General features: G+C 39.6%; 1 protein-coding gene across 1 annotated transcript in view; it reads right to left on the reverse strand.

Moving 5' to 3' along the window:
- The window catches only part of Ush2a (usherin), a 697,985-nt gene extending 680,126 nt beyond the window's left edge, over positions 1–17,859 (reverse strand). Inside the window, exons 1-2 of the mRNA XM_059281179.1 lie at positions 17,387–17,859; positions 12,829–12,994 (exon numbers count right to left, since the gene is read on the reverse strand). Of these exons, the coding sequence (XP_059137162.1) occupies positions 12,829–12,994; positions 17,387–17,859 (639 nt within the window). The remainder of the gene's footprint in view (positions 1–12,828; positions 12,995–17,386) is intronic.
- Positions 17,860–18,450: the final 591 nt, after the last annotated feature.

Below are 18,450 nucleotides of genomic sequence, written 5' to 3' on the forward strand. Positions count from 1 at the left end.
TAACACCTGATCCTTAGCAAATGATATTAATTGACTGAAAAAATATTAGCAAGATTAAGAAGACCTTAACATAAGAACACACTCTCTCTCTGTCTCTCTCTCCCTCTGTCTCTGTCTCTCTCTGTCTCTGTCTCTGTCTCTCTCTCTCTCTCTCTCACACACACACACACACACACACACACACAGAGAGAGAGAGAGAGAGAGAGAGAGAGAGAGAGAGAGAGAGAGAGAGAAATTTGTCATTGGGAAACCATTCTTAATGGATGTTTAAAGGAATTTACTTGAAAACAAAGTATATGAAAACATATAACACAGAGAATAGTAGAAAAATATATATGAATTTCAAGTGAAGAGGGAGCATTTAACCAATATAAATGACAAACTGAGTCACTGGGGGAAACTTCAACAAATTTTACAGAAAAGTCCCACACTGTGTTCTCTGACTAAAATGGATTCACAATTGAAGTCAGTAATAGAAGTGTAATTTCAAAATTCTTCAGAATATTGGGAAATACATAGCACAATTCTGGACAAATTGGGTGTAAAAGAGAAAGCTTCAAGAGAAGAAATGAAAGAGAGAGAACACTAACTAAAAGAGCAGATAAAACACTAAAATACCCATGGTGCAGCTAAAACATTGCAGATATGGAAAATTATGATTATAATTGGAAAATAAATGAAGTTATACAACTGGAGTATAGCACAATGCCAAATCTAGTTCTAATATTAATAAAGATTATTGACATTTTAAATTCCCACTTTAAGAAAGTGAAAAAAAAACAATCCAGCAACACCTGAAATTATACGAAAGGATTAAACAGGGTTTGTTCCAGGCATGTGGTGTTTGTTTAGTATTTGAAAATTCATCAGTGTAGTCAACCACATTGACAGGCTAAAGAGAAGTCATGAGAAGCCTCTAACAAACCTAGCAACCATTCATAATGAAAAATGGATACACAGTGATCACCACCAGATCTTTATTGTTTGTGTCTAGGTAGACTTTACACTGTTATCTCATTTTCAGCATTAGGAAATGGATACATTTTTAAACTGATAAAATGCCATAATCATCTTTGAAGCAGGAGTGGGTTTATTTTGATATTTAAACAGTTGAATACTAAAGTTTGGGATTTTTTAATGTTCATTAAACAAAAACACTGTATTCATAAAATGAATTTTAAATTTGTTAATTTTTTTAAGGTATAAAAAGAAGATAGATTCCCTTCATTCAGATAAAGAATGCCTACAAGAGTAGTTTCAGCTAGCATGGCACTCAATGGTGAAATATTGAATTACTTTCTTCTGAGATGAGGAACAAGAGTGGTAAAAGTGTCTACTGATGTCATTCTATTTCCACATTTTTGCAGGAATTCTAGCTACTACTAAAAGAGAAACAAAAATACAGATAAACTATATATGTGCATATATATATATATATATATATATATATATATATCACCTAACATTATTGTCCACACAGAAAACCCAGCAGATTTAACCATATTACCCGTCCTTATTTAATACTCCCAATGGACAAGACTGGGAATCATCCAACCTGCTTGTAGATTGATAGAGAAGATATGTACACTGATGGTTGTATGTTACTCAGTTGGATAAAATGTCATCTTTGAATTGCAGTATTGTGGATGAAAATGGATGACACTGTGCCAGATGAAATAAGCTAACAGAGAGACAAATAAATATGTTCTCAATCATCCATAGAAGACACAACATTGATCTCATCATATGGAGATAATGAGGCCTGTGGCCCTAACTACCCTGAACATGCCGATCTCATCAGATCTCTGAAGTGTTCCTAATAGGAGAGTGGTTACTTGATACTGGAAGAGTAGGTAAGATGAGGAAAAGGAAGACAATAGATAATACCTACCAAAATACGGCCAAATAAGGATTGCTTTTCCAGCTAGTGTAATATGGTTACTATATTAGTTTATGATATATTTTAAACAAACTAGCAAATACTTAGAAGAATGTGAAGAAAAAGAGACTTTAAAATTTTGATAGGAATATAAATCAGTAAAGCCATGATGGAGAACATGATAGAGATCACACAAACAAAACAAAAGATAGAATTACTGTGATTTCCAGCTACCTCACTTCTGGGTATGTTATAGGCAGACTAGACTCCTGTCAAGATATGGATTGATTATAAGTGTCATATTTTGTGTTCACTGAAACTCTTCTAATCCATGAAAAAATGATATTCTATCATTTCAGTAAAGTGAATGGAACTAGAAGGCATCATGACAGAGCACTGCACCACAGAGACTGACCTCTGAACATGAAGCAGTAGTCACTAATCTTAGAAATGACAGAGGGAAGGGCTGAGAAATCAAACTAGTTAGATAGATAGAAGTATCAAGTTCTAGTACTCTATAGCATAGTCGGGTGATGAGAGTTCACAATAACCTATCAAGCCTTGTGTGAGTAACTAGGAGAAAGGCTTGTCTCTAAATGCATGGTAAAGATATATAAACTTTAGCATCCTGATTTGAAATGCACATATTGTACGCATTCATTGAAACATTACACTCTAGTTCATAAATATATATAATTATGTTAATTAAATTATTAAGAGACAGAGATGCTAATTACTCCAATTCAATCTTTACCCACTGCATACATGTAGCAAATTATCATGACGTATCCCATAAATACATATGATTAAAATATCAAAATATCAATCAACAAAAACACAGAGAAGCACCATCTATGCAAGATCTATGCTTCAACCTCTGTGCCCCTAAGTTTTCAGATTTTCTCATGACCTTCATCACTTAATATTTATAAAAGCCTTTACCCCACACATTTTGTGATGCATTGTGTGTGATCCTGGGAGATGTTTTAAGGAATTTATTCATAGTAGTTAGTATTTGTTCAGGTGTATGAGGTCACAGAATTCATAACTCATCCCTTCAGCTGTCCTTTTCTATGTCTCATTTTCAACCCAAACATTGACTTGATTGTTTTCTGTAAAGATACTGTGGGAAAAAAAACACCTCCAAAGTATTTGTATGGAGCATTCTTGCCAAATAACTAGAACAGCCCAAGGGGTTTCCTTCCCAGAAATCAACTGTAAATTACAGAGCATGCATATATAATCTAACCCTCCTGGGGCTCCTCCACCATACTGACGCTGGTAAGAGCAATTGGCCCTTATCCTCAGGTGTCAGAGCCTCTCCCCATGGCCCTGCACTTTGCTCTCAAGCCCTATTCAAGTCATAGATTTTCCGTCCCTCCCACCCTTCTCAAATCCCCATGATAAAAGCAACTGGATACTAAACACAAACAAAATATATCTAATTACTTTTCTACTTTTCAGACATACAGTTCATAGTCATTTTATCTTTTAACTTGGAATGAAATTTCTATACATGACATAAATTCTTATAATATTAAATTATAAATAGATCACTGGAAAGTAAGTGAACCTGTTATAATGTTTCCACTCTTGGAAAACTTGTGTTTTAAAAATATTTTTTCTTTACATAGATATGAAAACTAGCCTTGAATACAGCTTGCTATTATATATCCAGACTCATATAGAAAGCTTGAATAATTTGAAATGTTGTATTTAAGAGGGAAATATCAAAGGAAATAGATGGGGAAATAAAACTGTGCAACTCCATGTTTGAGAGCAGCCATTCCTTTCTGAACTGACGCATACCATGGGCCCAGTTCTGCCCTGGGCGGTGCGCACACTGCTCTGACTGGTGATGTTCAACTGACAACATCTGTTAGCCCTTTGGGCACAAAAACAACTACCCACAAAAAGGGGAAAATCACCCAAGTCTTATTATACTTGGCTTTTAGGCGAAGATGCTAGGAATGACAATTCCATTAGGTGAACGGGTTTAAGCAGCACCATCATCAAATGGGAACCATTATAAATTTGACAGAATCACCACAGTGGCATTTTCAAGGCTAGACATTGTTTAATAAAAAAACTAAGTAGACACAGAAAAACACTCTTTTTATTGCAAATTTCAGTTTTAGTGCTGTATGGAATCAACATAGAGCACGATATTTGTATATATTTCTTTTTTATATATATTGTATATTTTATAGCTATCATTGAGGACTAGCCATTTTCTTGCAGAAATAAATAGGTACGTTCATCTTCAAATATCAGTTTCTAAGTTTAAATGTTAATTTATTCATGGCTTTCTGTATGTCTTGATTAGAAGTGTCCCTGTAGAAATTATTTCATTGGTCTTATGCTTTTGCTGTAAAATATTATCCTGATGACATTCAGACTTAACCAAGGTAAACACTACAGCATGCCATGTGCTGTTCTTTTATGCACATAAGCTAAATAAGACAATTTTGGGTTTATACATGGTATAGTCTATGTATTTTATAATTTTAATAGTGACACTACAGCATAATAAAAATTACTAAATAGGATTTAGACCCCATTAATAAAAAAAATCATGAGCTATATATCAAACAAGATACCCCTACCTCACCAAAAAATTCTTTACTGCTGTAAGTCTCCAAGCTAGTTTTTCTTAGCCATTCTTGCTTGACATGATGTACATACTTCTAAGTAACTCAGTACCTCTCCCAGATACCTTACACCATTTTGAGTTCCCAGTTTCCCTCTTGTACCCCAACCAAACGCCTATTTGTCTTTAAGAATTAACTGATATGACACTGTTTTTAAGCACCTTTCTCAACACATCTGATTAAAAGTTGGTAATTCCCTGCATTGGGTTCTGGTTGCTTTATTTTCTTACACACTTCTAAGTTCATCAAGATGGGAAGAAATTATACACCGACCCCATTTCAGCCCAGTGAAGACATAATGGAGTATGAGCATGGGAAACGTTAGTTTCCTGTTTATGCTAATGATTTCTAATGGTGAAATTATGATTGTGAACTGAAGCTCAGCTCATGCTATAGATCAAAAACATCTTTTTTTTTTCTTGTGCCTCTTTTTGGGCAAATTAGACTTCATGCAACTGTACACAACAGAGTACTAGGATTCATGAACTCTCCGTTCTTTCCATCAACAATGATTCTAACTTTAGTAACTAAATTGTTCTCAGCATATGTGCCATTGACTTTTTCACCCACATAATACTGTTTCAGCTGGGCTCCAGTAGCCTGCCTTCATCCTTGTCTTCAGGATGCTTCTTTTCCCTCTATTTAGTCAAGTGGTACTTAGCAAACTGTAACCCGCCCATGCCATGTATTTCTCCCTTCTTCTCCTTACTCCTTGTAGTGGGTACCTGTTCCACCTATGACCTTGAGGTAACAGCCCATAGGGCGTGGCCTCGGGGCTAGCTTAAGCTGAGTGGCACATATGCCTCACTCTCTTCTCTCCCTCACGGCTTGGATAGTGCGGACTGACTCAGGTGGCCAGAGCAGTGTGGGACGACAGGACATCAGGACTGTCCTGACTTTGCCTTATCCTGTTTAGTGAGTTGTTCTCCCCGATATAATTTCTAAATAAATAGTTCCTTTATTAGTATTTATGGATTATCTGCTATAATGCCTCATTCCTGTCCCTTTCCCAGCATATCCAGATGTTCTCATGTAAGAAATTGCAGAGTGCCCGGTGATGTTTAATGCACAGCCTTTTCTGACCACTCCTCAGTTCATATCACGCTTTATAGTCTGCCCATAGCAGTTGAGCCGCTGACCTTTGCATCTTCCACATTCAACACATTCCCCATCAAAAAGGGTATTGACACTGCATGTGGTATATGTGAAACATTTGCCCCTCTGCCAGCCTGGCTGAAGGCATCATGTTACACGCATGTGACTTTTGGAAATGCAGATGCTCCAATTACAGTAGAGTTAGCAATCCAGAGTCCAGGTATAAGATAAGTTAGTATGCCTTAGTCTTCCAATCATGACGGCTGAACTACACAGCATATTGACATTGGAGAATATGGGTGGGTTACCCTTAGGATTGTATGACTAACTGGAAACTGAACATCACTATAACTGCCCAGCATCCCAACAGGATGTGCATCATATATTGCTGTACATCCCAGGGAAAGATCAAAACTTAAAATGTGAACTATATTACTTTCATGCCATCATAAAGCTGAAGCATGCACTGGCTGATTGGAGGTATCAAGTAAGATTAAGATAGAACATAGTTCAGTAAGTCTTGTATTATTTTCTTTATTTTCTGAAAGTGTGTGTGTGTGTGTGTGTGTGTGTGTGTGTGTGTGTGCATGTGTCATAAGGCCAGTGTGGATTTTAGATGACTATTTACATGAGTCAGTTCTCTCCTTCCATCCTGTGGGTTTGGGGGATATAACTTGGGCTGGCAGGCTTGGTAGCAAATACCTTTTTACACACTGAGCCTTCTCTTCAGCCATGACTTGTGCACAGAACTGTTTAGTACAATTTACATAAAATAATCCTGTTATACATTTAAACCACTTATAAGAATGAGAGATACAGCTTCAAAATATATTGACTCTTTCTATGAATGCATACATATGTAAAACATAACACAAACATGCACTGTAAATATGTAAGAACATTTACAAACATACCAAAACTATATTTCTATTACAACTGAGTTTTTTCAGTTCCAGTGGGATTTTACTTTTGTTGGTCATAGAACTTTGAAAATGACACTTTAGATTTTTATGATGACTTAGTTTTATGGCAATTAGTTTATTAAAATACTTGAACTTATGTGCATGTCTGTGTGTCTGTGTGTTGGTAGGGTGCCCTGTGAGGTCATAGAAGGCATAAGATCACCGGAGCTAGAGGAGTTACATGCTATTGTGCACTGCCCATTGTGAGTGCTGGGTATCAAATTCTGGTCTCTGCAAGAGCAAGAAGCTATTTTAACCACTGAGACAGCATTACAGTCCTTGTGGCAATTTATGAATATTAATTGAAGGTTAGGTAAATTTAATACTATATATAGGCAGGTGGCATTAACTCTTAAAGGCCCCCTTTTTCTCACCTCCACCCTGGCAATAGTTAAAGCAGTGCAGCTACAATCTGCATTTGCAATGTGAGCATGTAAGATGCTTAATGTTACATACATGAACCAGACTTGACAATAGCAGCTATTCTAATTTTTAACCGATTGTTTCAAAAAACTTCATAAATTCTTTGTCTTCACTTTGATCTGAAAAACCCCCAAACATTCAACTAGCTTAGGTGATGGCTAAATAGACATGGCTCTGCCTGAAGAAATGATGTTTAATGCACACTCATGCTTACTAGACATGAAATTACAGGTGCAACCAATGAGAATTAGCAAAGGAGCAATGTGGTTGAGAGACCTTGGAATGGGGGTGAGGGTCAAGGTAGAACTCCCATGAACATGCCTAGACAGCATTCTAACCTGACAAAGCTTCCATGGCATCTCTGTTCTATGCCCCCCCCCAGGGGCATTTAAACAGCTATATTTACTGTGCATATGTACAGATACTCAAGACCAGTATAAATGAGGTGCACTCATTTATCTAACAAATTGTTCCTTAAACTGCATGTCTGTCTCCAGAGTTCTTAATAGTTTTCCTTTTTCAAACTGAAGACATAAATCAAAACAACATACTTTACCAACAACCAGGACTCTATAATTCTTCTTCTCCTCCTCCTCCTCCTTCTATTGATTGCTTGAGCTCATTTACCAATACTTTCTCCACTCACTGTATCAAGCTGCCTTCTTCATCCTGCTATGGCTAGGTTCCTCTGTGGCTCTGTCGGTCAGTGTAGATGGAAGCCTTCCAGATGCCACAGAGCATGTTAAACCATCCTCATGGCTAAGATCATCCTTGAGGGTCCTTATCCTGGTACTTCGTCAGGTGCAGCTCATGTTTTCCTGTAATTCAGCGTAGTTTCTAGAGAGCCCCTACTGGTGATTCCTTGAAGCCATAGGTTCTTTGAAGTGTGGGAAGTGGTTACTGGCAAAGACAACTTTCACAGGAGACTCAGGAGTTTTACTTTCAAGTGACAGACAGCTAAACACATGCTTCCAAGTAGTTTGGCCTGCCAACCCACAACAAAATACTCAATAAAATTCCTTTATATATTCCAAAATTTTAAAGACCTATCTCTTAGTAGTTGTAATGTATTCTGATCTAATATGAATATTAAGCCCTTAAAAACCTACTAAGATTATCCCTATTTGCTTAATAAACACACAGATTGATTTTTCAAGTTTCAGTATAAGAAGCATGACAAAAATTCCCTTGTTACATAATCGGAAATGGCCAATATGTTAAATCCCAAAGCAAAATTTAAATCAGCACCATTTAAGATTGAAGTCCCCAAATGAATATTAATTTACAAACTTCGCATTTTCTGATCGCTCTTATCTCGAAATGCTGGCTTTCAAATAAATGCTGGTGAGGCTATCACTAAAACAATTTTGGGTATTTTTGTGTTTAGGATATTAGATCTCTTCTGTTCATGTGCCTGACATTTCCTGGTGTCTTTGTTGCCCAGGGATTTAATCATTTAAAGCCATTTAAAAATATTTTGGAGAAGTTAACATTCTGACTTTAAATGTTTTTTTTTTACATTTTTTAATTTATTCATTGTGTGTGTGTGTGTGTGTGTGTGTTCCATGGAATGCATCTGATGGCCAGAAGGCTAGTTGCATGTGGTCAGAGGATAAGTCTCAGGACATGGTGCTCTCTCTTCACTATGTGGGGCCTGGGGATTGAACTGACACCATCCAGTATGGTGACAGGTGCCATCTCCATTGCTCAATATTCTACTTTTGTCAATGAGAAGTGGATACTAAGCAAACACGGATCATGGAACAAAGCACCCAGGAAAAGCCATGAAAAGGGAAAATGGAGAGATTGTAGGTAAACACTGACACAGACACATGCAGGATCCAAAGGCTGTCTGAACTCACATGACCCGGCAGCTGCAGGGGGAGCTAGTGTTTGGGAAGTGCCTGGGTTTCTGAAAACACAGGCAGGCTGCTGTGATGGGGAGCCATCCTGAGAAGGCTTTGAGAGATAAGTTCACACCATTTCATTCCTTAAAGCTCACAGAAAGCAGCCCCATCCTGCCCCATGCAGTCCCATCCTTGTGGCCCAGTGTGGCAAGCTCACTGAAGAACATATCCTGGAAGATTGGAAGTGGTTGGTAGCTCAGGTGCAGGGAACTCCAAGACTCCAGGGGAGTGTGCTGTCCTGTTCTTTGGGTGAACTTTCTGGAGGAGCCTGGGTCCAGATACACAGAGGAGTTCAGTGACAACTTGTCCTGGGGTTTGCTGAAACAGTCTGTCCCAGTGATCTCCTTTTGAGGAAACGTTTGTGTTCCTTAGGACACTGAGCAGGGAAGGAGAGCTATTCCAGGCAGCTCTTACTCCAAGCTATTCCCACTAACTCACTGAAAAGCAACACATACAAGAGAGGGGCCGAGTATCCTCAGTCTTTGCTCTCTACAAGGGGTGCTTTGTCTGAGAAAATAACCAAGCTCAGGGAGGAGAGGGGAGCACCCATTTTTGCATGTGCAACCACCCTGGCAATAGAATTTAGTCTCTTTGATTTATTTTGGCATATGTATTTACACACACACACACACACACACACACACACACACACAAATTTGTTGTTGATTGGTGTGTGTGTGTGTGTGTGACATTTTTTGTTGTTTTTCTTTTTACTTTTTCTTTTTATTCCCTTGTAGATGGTACTTTGTTGTCATATTTTTTGAGATTATGATATAATTGCATCATTCCCAAAAATGAACAGAAAGATAAGCATTACATTCTTTTTGTCATTGTAGAATACAGAAACAAACAAACCAAAAGATGAGAAGTCAGAAGGATTATTAAGAAAAAATAGAGGCATGTGGAAAGATGGCTCCAGGGATAAATAAGAGAGATCGTTGTGCAAGTCTGAGGGTCTGAGTTCAAATCCCTGGCTGCTGTGTAAAGAGTTAGGCATGCTCTGTGCGCCTGGACGAGTGCACTCTCAGGAATGGAGACGTGAGATTTAATAACACAAAGTTGCTGGTTTTAGCCAGACTCCAGGCTCAGCAGAGATCCCGTCTCAGGGAACAATAATAGAGAGAGTGATAGAACTGAAGTTCTAATCTCATCCTCTGGCTTTCATGGATACCTGCACCCACCCCCACATGTGCACACATATCACACACACAAGATCCATGGCTAAGAGGGGAAAAAGATGATCAGAGCATATTGTATGCACACGTGGAAGTGTTATAATGAGACCTAGTGTTTTTGTGTAGTTTACATATGGTAACAAGAGGACACATGAGTAATGAAAGAGGAAATAAAGCTAATTACATTTTAGGTTTTGTTGTCAATAAGTGAATAAAAATATAATTGACAGTGAAAGTGTAAGGCCCTAAGAGAAGCTCTGTGACTTCAGTATGACCATTGCAACTGTGTAGAAATTCACTGAGATGTATGGATTTGGGGACGGTCAAGTGCTTAAATCAACTTTATTAATCTAGCTGTGTGATGTTTTCATTTGTGAGTTAATTAGAGTAGAGTGATTTTATTTTACAAATGTAATAGCCAGGCACAGTGGCACATGCCTGTAATCTCAGGACTTAGTAAATAGAAGCAGGACGGCTGCAATTTGTAGGCAGTCTGGGCAACAGCTTAGTGTCCATCGAGGCAGAGCATCAATCAATGCCTGTCTTAAAAACTCAAGTACAATTTTTTAAGTCAGAAAGTAAAACAAAACAAAACAAAACAAACAAATAAAAACTAATAGTTCAGAAAGGATAAATTATCCCACAGTAGACTGTTTAGAATACCAGCAGCCTCACTTAGTCCGGCATTGGAAATGGAGTAATGGCCCAGCAGTTAAGAGAATTTGATGCTTTCCCAGAAGCCGAGGTTCTGTTCCTAGCACCTACATGGCGGCTCACAACCCCTGTGAATCCAGTTCCAGGAGATCTGATACTCACTTCTGGCCTCCTCTGGCACTATACACATGAAAGTGCACTTGGCTAAATGTGGGCAAGACATTCATACACATGAACTATAATAAAAAAATCTTAAACCATCAGTATGTTAACCTTCAAAGAAGGGAGGATTTAAAAACAAAAATTCACCTAACCTAGGCAACAATTTTCCCTCTGCTGTGCATAGAGATGACAATTTTGACTTCAGTGGTGCCCTCCAAGTCTCTGCTCCCAGAATGATAGTTCAGACACAGATGCCTCTTTGCAATTGGAACTTGCTTCTTAAGAGTTTTCATGTGCTACATCTGCCCAAGCCCCATCCATATTCACAGACCAGGCCAAACAAAGGTAACCAGAAAGATTGTCTTTATCATTGCAGACACCAAAATCTGCTGGAAGCAGACAGATGTTTGTCATCTAGAAGTTTCTACTTCCTTGGGTTGCACCAATCAATTATTAGAATGGGCAACTTCTAGACACAAGATAGACAGTTCCCTATTTGTTAACTACTGAACCACTATGCAGTGAGAACTGCCAGGATGAGCCCCAGCTATTATTACAGGGCCTGATGTTGGGTGTGATCCATCCTCTGCACATATCCCTGTACATAGGGCACAAGGGAACCCTGATCCTCATCAACCACATTCACTGAGCCAATGTCTTAACCAAAGTACTTATCCCTGAGTAGGTGTGACTCTCAGAATGCCTCCAGAAAACCATTTAACCAATTGTGATATATATATATATATACACATGCATATACATACACATATAAAAATATACATATTTTTTTCTTTGGGGGCTGCTACTTCACTGTTATGCAAATGTGCATACACTATGATCTCAAATTATCAAGAATGATATCATCAAAATAATTATGTGAAACAAATTAAGAATTCTCAAGACCCTAAGGAAATCTATTTACTACCTCATTCAGGGCAATATATAGGGTATGTGTGTGTGTGTGTGTGTGTGTGTGTGTGTGTGTGTGTATGTGTGTGTATGGATGTATGGATATGCAATTTATGCTTGCTTCCTTTATATATAGGCATATATAACTATATATATATATATATGTGTGTGTGTGTGTGTGTGTTTAAGTGTATACACATCTGCATGCATGTGTGTTTGAAATCAATGATAGTTTTTATAAAATGAACAAGGCTACAAGTATCCTCTAATGTGACAAGGAATTATGCTGACCCCTGGGTTAGTGCTCAGAGGGGAGCACCTCCTGGAGAATGGGGCACACTCTACCTCTGGTTTGAAAAGCATGAATGTGTTAGGCAGCACCAAGGCACCCAAAGCCCCGAAGAAACAAAAAGCTGCTCTGTCTCCATTCCAGACACTGTAAATGCCAGACATCTCCCAGCTACCTCAGCTCTGACGGCCTCTACGTGTCTTCCAAACCGTGGGTGACAAGTACAGTGATGATCTAACACCTTCCGAACGCCTCGAGTGCAAAGTTCACTAGTTCTAAGGTCACTGATTTAATGCAACAGCCAAGTTTCATTCACATCATCAGCCACTATCTGAGAAAGACAGCTGTAGAAACCAAGCGAGGATTTAAATGCCACCATAACTGGTGAGATCAGTGCTGGACTCCAAAGGAGTTAGCGTCTAAACATAAAATGTGGTGGCCAAATAAAACAGAAATTCCCTGGACGTGTGATTAGTGCCCATGGCATCATTGTTCAGCTCTGGGGCTGAGATTTTTACAGCAGTATAAGGGGGAGACGCCACTAACACACCAGGAGACACAGCGTGAGGTCATTGAAATATCAGCCTTCCTTTGCTGTCATTTACATATACCCGGGATTTAGATACCACTTCGGCTTCTCTGGGTAGGTGCCATTTAAAGGGGAGACAGGATGACAGATCCCCGTGTTTAACCACATGTTAAATATTTTTTATTTTACTCACCTGCACACTGAGATGAATCCATTTCTTCATAAGAATTCTCCCTGGTGTCATTACTTTTATTGGAGGCTGCAAACCATTTACTGTGCGATAATAAAACATGGTCCCTTTCTCAGATATTGTAACTTTGAACACAGTCTGCCCATCCACTGTCTTTTCCATCACACACCTAAGGAAGCAACCAGAAAAGACAGAAAAGGTCAGCATCCAACCAAAACGACAGGCAGGGTATTGCTGTGGTCATGTGGCCCCAACCCCAACTCAAAGTGTACTTTCAATAAGTGCCAGGACCCTGCTACACCCTAGAAAGCTTTATTCCAACAGAATTCATTTTATTTCAATAAAAAATAAAATTCTTATTTACAATATATTCCCCAGAGCCTCAACACCCTTCATTAGAGATTCATGATGGAATGTGAAGGCATAGCATCCTACTGGAAAACTAACATTTAGGCTACTGGCTCATTAGTTCCCTGGCTATTCCTTTTATAGGAAGTGGTAGAACATACCCCATCCCACATGGGTATTGAGTTACCAGGGCAAATCTTTCTTCTTTTAATGTTTAGTGAATCTGGAGCCCACGGAAGGCTCTACATTATTAACCCTGGAGTCAGAATTGCTCTACTTGATTCCTATGATGAAACAGAGAATGAACAACTACTGCTTCTTCTTTCTTCACTTACACTGGCCAGAAGTCAAAAGCAGTGTGTACAAGAGGACTGCTTGCCTTTTCCATGGCCAGCAGACCAGCTCAGACACTGAGATCATGGAATGGTCTTGGACAGAAACCTTCTAAAATCAAGTAGCATCATGATGACATAGAGCAGCTTTTAGGAAGTCTCTAGGGCTTCAGATAGACTTTACTTCAGAGAATGAATGGGCTTTGCTACCTAGCCCAAGCTGATTTTGATCTTGCAGTCTCTCTGTCTGAGTTTCCTCAGTTTTGAGGTGATGGTGTATGCCACCGTTCTGGGCTGGAATTTCTTTTAAAAGGTTACTTCTCTCATAATCTCCTGGTACGAATATTGGAGTCTGAGACGTTTTCCTTGCCTGACTGCCATCTATTCAGGCCAGGAATCTCCTTGGGCACCACTGATCACGAAACCTTCTTCTTAGCTCAACAATGTGTAAACAGCCCTTCCTGCTCACTAAACATGCTTTGCTATTCTGGTAGGAAGGAGAATCTATCCACTGGGGCATCAGTGTTCTGAGGAGATGGAGATGTAAAGAATACTACAGACTTCTTCCCTCAAAACTGATCAATTCAATCAGGAGAATCCCAGAGGCAAAGGCAAAATTGGGCCACCCAAGAATTGCTGCTAAAGATATCTCGAAATTATCCTTAGGAGGGACATTTAAAAACCTCACTTCCCTTTCATCTATTTTGTCCTGAGTTAGAAAACAGAGTAAGATTGGATAGAGCAAGGGTTCCTCTTTTATTGACACTAATTTAGTATCTTTTTGCCTGTGTTTGGTAAGATATGAAGTAAAGCATCTTAATTTTGGCAAATAATTTTAGATAAAAGCTTTTTAAAAATACATTTTGTATACATACAGACTGCTCCAGGCTATTTTTAACCCTTCAGTAGTTGAATATTTGTGATTTACCGACAAAAAAATCTACCTGTATCCCACGTCTCTGGGCCTTAGTCTAAGAGTTTTCCTTTGTTCATTTGTCTTGAGTGTAAATCTACAAGTGAGAATTCAATCATTACACAGGAATGTATTTACCAAATGCAGACTTATTTCCCCAAGCTTGCTGAAAATGCTTTTCTTAATATGTTATTGATTATCTCCCTTGCTATTTTGTTTGCTTGTAAACACTCTAGCTTTGGGAGATAATAAATGTGAGAGGAAGGCAGGGAGTAAAATATTTAGGAACTGGATTTATTCTGCTCCTGAATACACAATAATTGGATAATCCATGTTTTGTTTGTTTTACTTATCTAATGCAAACACCCCAAGTTCCCCCAATTCCCATAGGTATTTTAGCATCAAGAATGAAAATGACCTTGATACAAGCAATGGACCCTCCAAACTATAAACCTCATGCCGTCACCTCTGTGAACATCCCTGTATCTACCTTATCTGTACAAAAACGATGCCAATAGAAGAGACATCCGGTGCAGAGATGTCTCTGTAAGCTTGAGAAAAATGTTTTAAAATACGGATGCTGGTGACACAGCAAATAGCTTTGAATTTCCGACAGTAAAACAGCAAAGTCTTTCAGGGAAATGGTAGAAACAAGGAAAATGAACTGGGACTGTTTTCACTCCAAACTTTTTTTTTTTATTTCAACTCTCGCTTTAATAAAATTCATTATCTAGGTGTGTCTTAGTATAACCGTGTTGTTCCCATTCTTCTGAATCCTCCCTTTTCTTTTTTTTTTAATTTAATTTTTTATTTTTATTTTGCAATACAATTCAGTTCTACATATCAGCCACGGATTCCCTTGTACTCCCCCCTCCCGCTCCCCTCACCTTCCCCCCAGCCCATCCCCCATTCCCACCTCCTCCAGGACAAAGCCTTCCTGCGGACTGAGACAAACCTGGTAGACTCAGTCCAGGCAGGTCCAGGCCCCTCCTCCCAGGCCCGTCCTCCCAGGCTGAGCCAAGCGATCCTGCATAGGCCCCAGGTTTCAAACAGCCAACTCATGCAATGAGCACAGGACCCAATCCCACTGCCTGGATGCCAACCAAACAGATCAAGCCAATCAACTGTCTCACCCATTCAGAGGGCCTGATCCAGTTGGTGACCCCTCACTCCAAACTTTAAATAAAAGTAAAGGGCATGGACTTTCACTTGGCAGATGGAACATAAACATCTCAAACATCTAAGTCACATTTTTTTGGTGAGATGGCAAGATTTTCCTGGTTGTTTTCTAAATTTTGAGATACTCGCCCAACACAGCCCCACAAAGCAAACATAAGGAGGGCGGGCGGGTTCCCGACACTGTACTAGGAGACAAAAGATGAGGTGAGGCTAACTAGAACACACTTTATGCATGGGAGAAAATGCCAAAGAATGAATTTAATATTAAAAAAATAAGGATTAGTAGGAGATGGAGGGATGACTCAGAGGTTAAGAGCACTTGCTTCTCTTGCAGAAGACCTGGGTTCGGTTCCTAGAACCCATGACAGGGAGCTGCTAACCACCTACAATGGCAGTTCTAGGGGTCCCAATGCCTTCTCTGGCCTCTACAGGTGCTTGGACTGGACTTACATGCACATACACATAAATACATATATACTAACACTTTAAGAGTAAATTAAATGAAGATCAGCTGAAAATGTTGCTCATTAAATTTCTGGCCTGTTTTTGTATTATTTAGGGGACTTGTGTCAAATATCATTGTGAGAAAAGATTACAGAGGGAAAAGCTTGTGATCACACAGACTAAAGTCGGTGGTAAGGAAGCTCATTCCTAACTCATGTGGAGGGCATCCTTAGTGGATCCAACAACAGGGAAGCTTTTGAGAACTTTTCATGTTTACCTGTAGTGGGTAGCCGTTCCAGCTTTGACCTGGAAATACCACCCCCTCTGAGGCCTCAGTAACTGTCACGCTTACAAGGGGGAGTCGAGAGAGGTCCTCTGAAGACCTGAGATCCAGATGGGGGAGCTCTCTTTGTTCCTGGATCCTGGACGCTAGAAGTAGATCAAGCAGAGTTCTCCAGAGAACACCACTGGACTGCGCTACACCTTTCCCAGACCCTGTAACCTATCCCTTCACTTGTAAGTTACCCCACAAAATAAACCCCCCTTTTAACTACAGGGAGTTGTTTTAATATTTAAACCAATATTTACCTACTTCCTAACAAATTTGAAGGTGGAAACAACACACAGTGAAGACCAAAGACCGTACTGTTTGAGAGGTAGAATGCTATTCACATGTCCAACTCCATTATTGAACATATTTCATTAATCACACAAACATTTATTGAGAAAGTAGATAAGCAAGACAGTCCTAAGCCTCCAAAAAGCTACTTTCATAGTAAAAAAAAAATATTTTATAGTAGGAACACTTTGTAAGAACAAAGCGTAAGGAACACTCGAGCAAGACTTCAAGCATAATTATTTCTATGACTAGCACCTGTGTCTACAAATGCACCCTGAACTTCCTCGAGATTCCAAAGGCTAGGACCAAAAAGATCAGCTAGCATATGAGAAATAAAAGAATGAATAATTACTCAAATATAACTGATATTTATCAATATGTAATTATATTGTATATTATATTATATATAACTATTATATGTAATGGATATTGTGTATATGATTGATATATGTTCACATATATTGCCCTCCAATACAACCATTTCAGCACTTTCATTTTCATGATCAACTCTACTCATAACAGATGGAAAAAGAACATTCCGATTGTAAAGTCAGAAGAGGAGAGACTAACATAGCAGTTGGTCTTCAGCTGGAGGGACCCTGCAGCTGCACAGCTCTATTGTTAGCTTGATTTCTAGGCGAGGCCTCAGATTGCGATAATCTTCAAATCCAGTTTCACGGGGTCCTAGGCCAGCTGAAAACCCACAACCCTGATGGTGCTACTCACATCACGCCTTCTCCCTCAGGCTTCAACCACACAGCTAAGGTAAATTCTGCTGCCAGCTTCGGAGCTTGTACAGAAGGACAGTTCTTGTGACTTCTGAATATGAAGCTTGTAGAGTTGCTTCTGGAGTAGGGATGGAAATCAGTGTGGTCTGCTGGGAGGCAGCTCTGGAGGCCTTCTAGGAGGGCAGTGTAGGGAGGAGAAGCAGAGCGGTAGGGGCAGTCCTGGATACACAGCCTCTGGGTGCATCCCTGCACACTTTTAGCATCTGCCGCACTATGACAGAAAGTGCTGGGGCCTGAGAATCCACATGTAGCATGGGTTGGCACAATGGATATCTTCTTGAAAGCGCCCACGTTCTCCAGCCTTGGGAAAAGGCCCTGTGAGGCAGCCAAGGACACTGAGGCCAAATAGGCAAAGATCAGTGTTTCCATGGTCTGACACAAGAAGCCCAGTGAGAGAGCCAGGTAATGCATGGCTACAAAAAAAGTATTCTTCACCTGCTGAAGCATTCCGAAAATAATAACCAGGCCTGCTCTGCTCGCCAGGAACACTTCAGATGCTGGCCATCTCAATACTGGGATTCTCCGTCTCTGGGACACAGAGAGGGCAGAGAAAGGGTATCCTTAGGGAGGGCGGAGCCATGAGTTGAAGCTGGTGTCTGGTGAACAAACACACAAGAAGTCAGGAGAAACCAGAGTTCATCCTAAGCACAAGGACTTCGAGGTTTCTACAAAAAATAACAGTGCACTTCTCAAAGTCCATTCTGAACTACATAACTTAGAGTCAAAAACGAATTCTCCTGATAAAGATCTTGACATTATTGGACAAATCACACTCATCAATGTACAGGACAATCAGTCTATGCATTTATATATGATGATGAATTGTAGGCTTATAGCTAGTTTGCGCTGTTACTGGACCCCAGGGAATTGGCACTACCTGCTCTAATGAATGCGGTAAAGCATCCTAGAGCTCTTCTTACGAACACCATATGTTGTGACCAGAGCTAACTTGCATATGCCCAAAGAGAAGCTAGCTAAGCACTCCGGGCCTTTCCCCTCATC

The sequence above is a fragment of the Peromyscus eremicus genome, chromosome 15, assembly GCF_949786415.1.
Source record: "Peromyscus eremicus chromosome 15, PerEre_H2_v1, whole genome shotgun sequence".
In the NCBI taxonomy this organism is placed as follows: Eukaryota; Metazoa; Chordata; class Mammalia; order Rodentia; family Cricetidae; genus Peromyscus; species Peromyscus eremicus.